The 8228-nt window shown below is 33.0% G+C and overlaps 1 protein-coding gene across 2 annotated transcripts in view; it reads left to right on the forward strand.

Moving 5' to 3' along the window:
• LOC106469706 (astakine-like) overlaps positions 1-6983 on the forward strand; it is an 18557-nt gene extending 11574 nt beyond the window's left edge. The window contains exons 2-4 of one of the 2 annotated variants that reach the window (XR_002612902.1): positions 1527-1659; positions 4123-4198; positions 5123-5148. Coding sequence is in view for 1 of the 2 variants with exons in the window: in XM_022398280.1 (XP_022253988.1) it covers positions 1609-1659; positions 4123-4198; positions 5123-5316 (321 nt within the window). In the remaining variant the exon portion in view is untranslated. Of the gene's footprint in view, positions 1-1526; positions 1660-4122; positions 4199-5122 lie in introns of those variants that run through there. The other variant, XM_022398280.1, reaches the window with a different exon arrangement.
• Positions 6984-8228: the final 1245 nt, after the last annotated feature.

The following is an 8228-nucleotide window of genomic DNA, read 5'->3' on the forward strand; positions in this document are numbered from 1 at the left end:
GACTACTTTATAATTATATATATAGTTATATATATATTGTGTGTGTGTGTGTGTGTATATATATATTATTAAAATTTATATTAAAGCAATATAAGTGTAAATACGACGTGGAGGTCAGAATTAATTCGTTGAGAAACTTTGATTAGCTCTTTAATTCATTCCAATGATAGATTCCGAACATCAGGAAGTCAGTTCTGAGCCCCTCTCCCCCATATAATGTTACCCCCGAACCTTCCAAGTCCTAAATATGGCCCTGTTGACTGGACGAGTCAACTGGCCTTTTGTTTGTTTTAGCGCAAGATTACACAATGGATTAACTGTGCCCTGTCCACTGCGAGGAATCTAGCCCCGGATTTTCGCGTTGTAAGTCCGTAAACTTGGGAATTATTGAATAACATGTTACATGCTGCAGCGGTGCTCTTGTTGACTTAAAATTGATTGGACATTTTTCAATGCTCGCGAGTGTGTTTAGCACCACCTAAATAGTCACGGCCTCCTCGCCTCTGTTTCATTACGTCATTAGGCTTAACTCTGTAATGTTAAGTTTGTAGTTAAGTGCAGATCTACACAATGAAGGGCCAGATTAGTTAAGAAATCATCATATTACTCTTTCAATGACGAGGAACCCACTTTGGGACAATTAATGGTTGGAAATGGCTTGAATGGGTAATGAAGAAAAACTTTAATATAAGTTTAACATAACAGCAAATGTACAACGTTTCGACAAGGTTTTGTCATCGTCAGGTAACCTGAATATAAAAATCATTAAAAGGAGAAACGATATTTCCTTCCTCAGACAGTGCCGCTCTGTAAAGCTAATTCCTAAATTTGTAAAGGTCAAGTTATCGAAAAACTTAAACCGCTTTTCAGGTATTATCCAAAACACGCAGAAAAAAACTCCTAAAAGCAACCCTGAATTCCAAGTATCAAGAACTGGACTACTTACAAAAACTCAAACAGAAATTAGACCACCGACTGGCCTGCTACCTCAAACCAGATGGTTACCTGATGATGACAAAACCTTGTCGAAACGTTGTACATTTGCTGTTATGTTAAACTTAAAGTTTTTTCTTCATTACCCATTCAAGCCGTCTCCAACCATTATCATATTACTCTGTGACCTCATGCCTTCTGTTTTTGTACTAAGTGCCCCTAGTGGCACAGCGGTATGTCTGAAGGGCCAGGTTAGTTAAGAAATCATCAAATTATTCTATCATTTCATGCCTTCTATTTTCGCACTAAGTGCCCCCTAGTGGCACAGCGGTATGTCTGAAGGGCCAGGTTAGTTAAGAAATCATCAAATTATTCTATCATTTCATGCCTTCTATTTTCGCACTAAGTGCCCCCTAGTGGCACAGCGGTAAGTCTGAAGACTTGTAGCGCTAAAAATCGGTGCTTCGATACCCATGATGGGCACGGCACAGATAGCCCATCGTATAGCTTTATGCTTAACTACCAACAAACAAATAGTACTAAGTATATTATGTTAATAATATATTCCATGTAAACATTTACATATTTATTAGATTATTTGACGGTCCCTGAAGTTGTGCACGAAAACTACTACCAGGATCTTCAGATTATACTTCAAGTTCTAGTCAGTTCATCATGATTATGCGTCCCGAAATAACTCTGTTCATTCTGTTCACTATCATTATGGTAAGTGATCACACTGTATAACTGATTTCTAACTTTCGAAGTTAATAGTTTTTTAGAAACAATATTTCTCAAAGTTGTTCGATCTTTTTTTTTACGTAACGCAGATATAACAACATAGAAACTGCCTTGACAGTGATACTTCGTGAGTTATATCATTAATGATACAAATTGTAAACAAAATACAGGTTGAACTAGAGGGCTGCTAAAATACTTTAAATAACCGAATTGTTAATTAGTTTTTGGTCACATGCCAAAAGAAAGAAGGTTGATAACAGGTAGGTATAAGTAGGAATAAAAAAATGGCAATTTCGTGTGTACGTGAGACGCCACTATTGCCAACAATATGTAAAATGTTTTGAAGTTTGAATAACTGATTTGTATATCTACAGTTAATTAAAGTAAATTATTAGTTTAAAAATAAAATAAAAAAAAGGCCTAGCATGGCCTGATTCGACTCACAATCTGCAGATGACGAATTCGAATGCTTGTCGCCAAACATGCTCGCTCTTTCAGCCGTGGGGTAGTTATAATATCTCAGCCAATCCCACTGTTCGTTGGTAAAAGAGTAGCCCAATAGTTGGCGGTGGGTAGTGTTGAACAGCTGCCCTTCCTCTAGTCTTACACTGCTGAATCAGGGACGGCCACCTAGAGAGAGAATCCTCAATGATACATCAGTATCTAAGGTGTCCCAATGGTCGTAAGCGGCCTTGGGACTAAAAAAAAACAAAAAGTGTAAAAGTTAAGGGTTTAGTACCTAAAGTTTATTCAATATAATTCTATTCAACCTTAACCCAATGTTGTAACGGGTTTTATCGTTGGGCAAGGTTTATTTGATGAAAATATTATGAAGTCCAGTCCATTTATCGATACCAATTTAACTTGATTCTTCAGTAACATTTTATACAGACTACAGGCTACGTCCACTAGTAGGCCTAACTCGCGTATAAACTTAATCAATCACTTACTTTCAGACATTCGTCATTAAATCTAACGATAACAAACACTCTGGCTAATTTACTAACCCAATCACTCGTGAATAGACTGACTAATTCTCATTGTCTAACTCGTTAAAACTCTTTTGCTCAAACTAAACAGATTAATTTTTGTAACTCACCCAATCTAACATGTATCCAACTTATCGGTTTTTACCCAATCATGGCTAATGGTTAGATGAATAATGTTTGGTATTGGCTAATGGTTAGATAAACAATGTTTGTTATTGGCTAATGGTTTGATAAACAATGTTTGTTATTCGCTAATGGTTATATAAACAATGTTTGGTATTGGCTAATGGTTAGATAAACAATGTTTGTTATTGGCTATTGGTTAGCCTCTAGTGAAAAACAACATTAAAATAATACAAACGTAGCCCACAACAATACGTTTTATGCTTGGTCAGTAATTTTCCACATTGTGGACGTTGACACAATATAAATCATACAGATCCAATAACTAACACAAACACTACAGGATATATATATATATAACATTCTTTATCCTAACCTTACATACTACGACACGTGTCTAACTATTTATCACACCATATAGATTTAAAACTACATTTGTTATTTCTGACTTTCCTTAAATTCTATGCTAACTTATCCTTCCGCATTTACGAACTGATCGCCTTTGGTTTGTTTCCTTTATATGCTTCCACCCCACCCTCCTCTCACGTATGGCCGTTGGACAGACTTTCCTTAACAAAGTCACCCTCAAATGCTACGTTGGATTGAGATGGCGGAACTAGACCAGATATACTAACAGTCAGGTTGTGCTATTGTTCTGTGGACACCTAGCTGGAACTTGTCACACACTAAATAAGAAGTTTGTATGTGTTCCCGTAATCTATAGTAACTTGTAGTAGTGAATGTAAATAACACGTATTTTAGTTATTTTTACCATGAACTAAATTAATATGTAAAAGTTTATTACTTCAATAGTTCCAGCTACATTGGCCAAATGTGAGAAGCGTGGTACATGAAGGTTTAGATGTCACAATTCTACAATGATAGTATCGCCAATCAGGCCAAACCATGTGAGGTGTTCTTGGGTTAACGGCTGAAAACACCGCTAGCAATAAGGGTACCCAAATGATAATCTTGAACAAATTAGTCACAAATGTTATTTGTAGATTGCCTCCTCTTCGTAATTAAGACAATCATTAGTAATTGTAATTATTATTATAGAATTTTACCAACTTTTCTGATAGAAAGAAATATTATTTATTGTAACCTGTATTTTAGTAAGAGGGCAGCACTGTTTGTTATGCACTGAGAACAACTTATGTATTATAAACCTAATAAATATCTATATTAGAAACATAACTCGAACTGATATAATGACTTGACTGTCTCGTTTATTTTTGTTATCACTACATATAAATTACAAAGGACTTTTAGTGGACTTCAACACAAACTTGTATTGTGATTATATGTTTTCGTAATTCAGTACTATCACTTTTAGCTTGCAATCGGCGTTCCATACTTCTATGGATGCAAGAGCCCTGCCGACTGTGAACCCGGAGAATGTTGCGTGATTGGTAAGTACCGAGAAAATACAAAATATAACAAGTTCTAATATATTCTAAATAGACTGTACTAAAACACTTTGGATAATTCAATTGTTTGGTGACATGTTACTTTAATTACTGTGAAAATATTCGTACGACTGTATTACGTAGTTTTAATTAATCTATATACATCTGAAATATATCTTACGTAGTTTTATTAGTTTCTATCGTAAAAGTTAACATTATTACATGTGTACAGAAATATACACCTATACAATATAATTTCAGTGGAATAGCTAGAAATTTTTCCATGATGAAGAAATGGAAAAACATTTGAAATCTTCCAGATATTAGATACATCAAACATGCGTCACTAATCCTCTTTAAACAACAATCATGCACCTACTAGCAACACGTTTCCAACAGATCTAAAAATATATTTTTTGTTAAAATATTTAAATTTCCGAATTATTTTTATTACAACTCTCCAAAGGGGGCTTTTGATAAACAAGTGATAAATAATAAAAATTTATATTTTAATATTTAATAATATAAATAAAATCCTAAACAGAAATTGTGCCGTAATAAAAATATATAGTTCCATTTAAATAATTATCTGGGTTAATAAGGGATGGCAGATTTTTTTTAAGTTTGTAAAAATTAAACACGAATCACTGTGTGAAGGCATTCTGCTAACCTGACTGTTTTAATTCTGAGCTACTTGTTGATCGAAAATAATGTAAAGTAAAGCCACAAGGCCTACAGCGACGAGTGCTTAGGCCTAAGTTATATGCGTTTGTGCTATTTTTAAACTTATAAAGCTAGAAAAACAGGATAAAAATAATTTATATGTTAATTTTTCAGTAACATTTTCCCCCACTTTATTTGTTATCAGTTATAATTACTCTGAACAAAAACTGTTTTAATTTTATTTTCTTCCACTTCTCCACGTAGGTATGAATCGATACAGTTTTCCTCGTTGTGAAAAGTTTGGCCAAAAAAATGACTTCTGCCTTCCATCCAATACACCACAGAATAAAACTTTGTATTATCCTAATGGCGCGGTTGATTTTTCCAACATCTATATGCTCTTCTGCCCATGTGATACCGGTTTTATCTGTTATCAAGCTCACTGTGAATCAGCCTAAGTCGTTGGCCAAGATCCTTACTTCGAAAAAAACAAAAGAAACTGGTATTTCAAAATTAATTTTCTTTTCAACTCTTAAAAATCTTACATTCTGACTTAAGGCATATTAAAAGCTTCTGTGTATATGATGTTATATAATCGCAATCAATAACTAAAGACATCGTGGAAAGACTTCGATAGTAAAATGGCGATCGTGAGACTGTGACGCTGAATAAATTAATAATCTTAGGCCTATTTTGCTTCAAGTCAATGTTGCGTTTCTATGGAAGCCTTTCCAAATATTTAACTTAACGAATAGCCTGAATATAAAGAGATATTTCATCATTTACCTATAAAAGAGGTTTTCTTAAAGCCTTCAGAATTGAATAAAAACATTCTTGCAATCAGCCTTTAAACTAAAGCGGTTCATGCAAAGACAAACTATGAATCATATTCATCCCCTCTCTCTCGCACTTTCTTATAAACCTTAAGTACACAAAATTATTTTAAATTTCTACTGATTTTCAAAATTGCATCACGAAGTGCTTTTTCTTTTATTGTTAAACCAGGTGAACTAAAGTTTCTCAAATAATTTGGTGTAAGGCTAAGGGTTGGAATCTTTACGTAAATCTACAATGTATTACATCGTTTATAGTATATAATTATTTAGCATTGAAATTTATTTAACTTTAAGAACATTGCTATTGTGAACATTTTTGTACAGCTCTTGGATATATATTTTTCGCACATTTTATAGTATACGTCTTTCACAATACAGCCAAATAATAGTATTTGGTGTCCCTAGATGGTTTAGACTAATGTACAGTCACATTAACTTGCTGCTCATCTGTAAAATGTGATATTTAAATCAGTCTTAGGAAGTAATGACTCAATCTTTTGGAATATAAAAATATTACTTTGAACTGAAAAATATGAATATTTTTGGTTTCCAGTACCCTTCCTCTAAACTGATATGTACGTGTTGTCAAAAAATATTGTAGTTGAACAATGTCCTGTTTGAAAACAGAGCATTTTACTAATTAAACTATTTATTTCAAATAGTGTGAAAATATACAGGAAAATAGTTTTACAACTGTCAATATTGCACTCAAAAGTGAATGAGTTACCTCCTCACTGAATTAACCTATGTACATCTGAGGTTATATGTTACTTAGTCTTATTAGTTTCTGCTGTAAAAATTAACATTACTACAATTTCTTTAAAAACACAGATAAAGAAATGCACGCGTGTACAATATAATTGCAGTGGCATAGCTGGAAATTTTGCCATAGGGGGAGCAGGTGCAAAACGTTTGAAATTTTCCAAATATTAGGTACCTGAAATATCCATCACTAAATTCCTTTAAACAATAATCATGCACCTACTAGCAACACGCTTCTAGCTGATGTAAGGGAATGATTCTTTTTTTTTGTTGTTGTTGTTATAGTAACATCATTAAATTTCCAAATTCTTTTTATCCCAATTCTCTAAGGGGGTTATTCCCTCCCTGCCTTCCTATAGCTACGCCACTGTATAACTTGATGTTACGATATGTTGAAGACCGTGCCAAGCCTAAAATTGTTATCTATGAGTTTTACAAAGACCTTGTTAATTTTAGAACTCTTGATGAATAGTCACATTTTATATTTTAATACTTAATAATATAAATAAAATGCTAAATATAAATTCTGTAATAACCACATAAATATCTTACTTAACATTTTAAGTATTTTAACTTCCAACATAAATGTAAACGTTTTTATATCCTGTGTAATTTTTATTTTAATAAAAGTAGCTCTAATATATTTATTTTTTACTTATTTTTTCTTTCATATATGTATCTCTTTTCTCTCAATTTAAAATGTTTAATTATTTGTCCTGAGTGGCTTTGATCATGCGTCGGAAATGAGTATAATAATACTGACATTTTAAATGATAATTTTCCAACTGTAATCTTGTGATGACAAGTATTAATGAAATGCTTCGCAATGCTCAGGTATTTCACTGTTCTTACTAATTGTGGTCTCTCCGGTGGGTCAGCAATAAGCTTACGTATGTACAATGCTAAAATCCAGGGTTCGATTCCCACACGGTTAACAGAGAGTGCAAACAGTCTGTTGTGGAGCTTTCACGAAGATTTCCGGACTTACAATACAGATAGAAAAGAACGACAAACTTTCCAAGTGTGTGTGTGTGTTTGTGAACCAGCTGGTTCTGGTGACTTTTTTCGTTGTAATATTAGATAGCCATAGCACTAACCAAATTTGACCCTTTCAAATATAACAGTAGGTGGAGTACAATACAACTCATTTACTTTGAAAATAACTTCTGCCAGAGATACAAATATATTAACAATACTGCTCACATTTAGGGATCTTTTATTAGACTGAGGAAAATAAATATTTTAAGCAGAGGTTAACTTTTCGTTATTAGCAACGTTCATTAAAGGCTGGTATTTAATCTTGTTTTCTCCACTTTCATATCCACGAGTAATACGAAACGAATCACGATAGGATGTTTACTGTATATTAATTCTTTGAACAACTAAATACTTATAGGATCTGAAATATTCACGTACAAAGATACAGTCTTTGTGTACAGAACTTCATCTAACTATCGTAGAACGTGCTTTGATGTGTATTATTTATGGATTAGGCTTCACAATGCCTTTTTTTTTTGTATGTAAACCTTTATAAAATAATCGGATTTATAACTAATTTTTAATAAACTCAGCATATTTTTTGGGATCATTTCTTTAATCATATTGTTTTTTTTCTTGGAATTTTCAATAATGAAGAACTTAAATTAATATCAACGAAGCTGTTACGTTATCGTAACTAAATTTATACTCTACCTTGTTGCGTTAATTTTCCAGCTTTTACCCTACTGAATTTGGTTGGTTAATTTTCCAGCTATTACCCTACTGAATTTGGT

The sequence above is a fragment of the Limulus polyphemus genome, unplaced genomic scaffold (genome assembly GCF_000517525.1).
Source record: "Limulus polyphemus unplaced genomic scaffold, Limulus_polyphemus-2.1.2 Scaffold3625, whole genome shotgun sequence".
Classification (NCBI taxonomy): domain Eukaryota; kingdom Metazoa; phylum Arthropoda; class Merostomata; order Xiphosura; family Limulidae; genus Limulus; species Limulus polyphemus.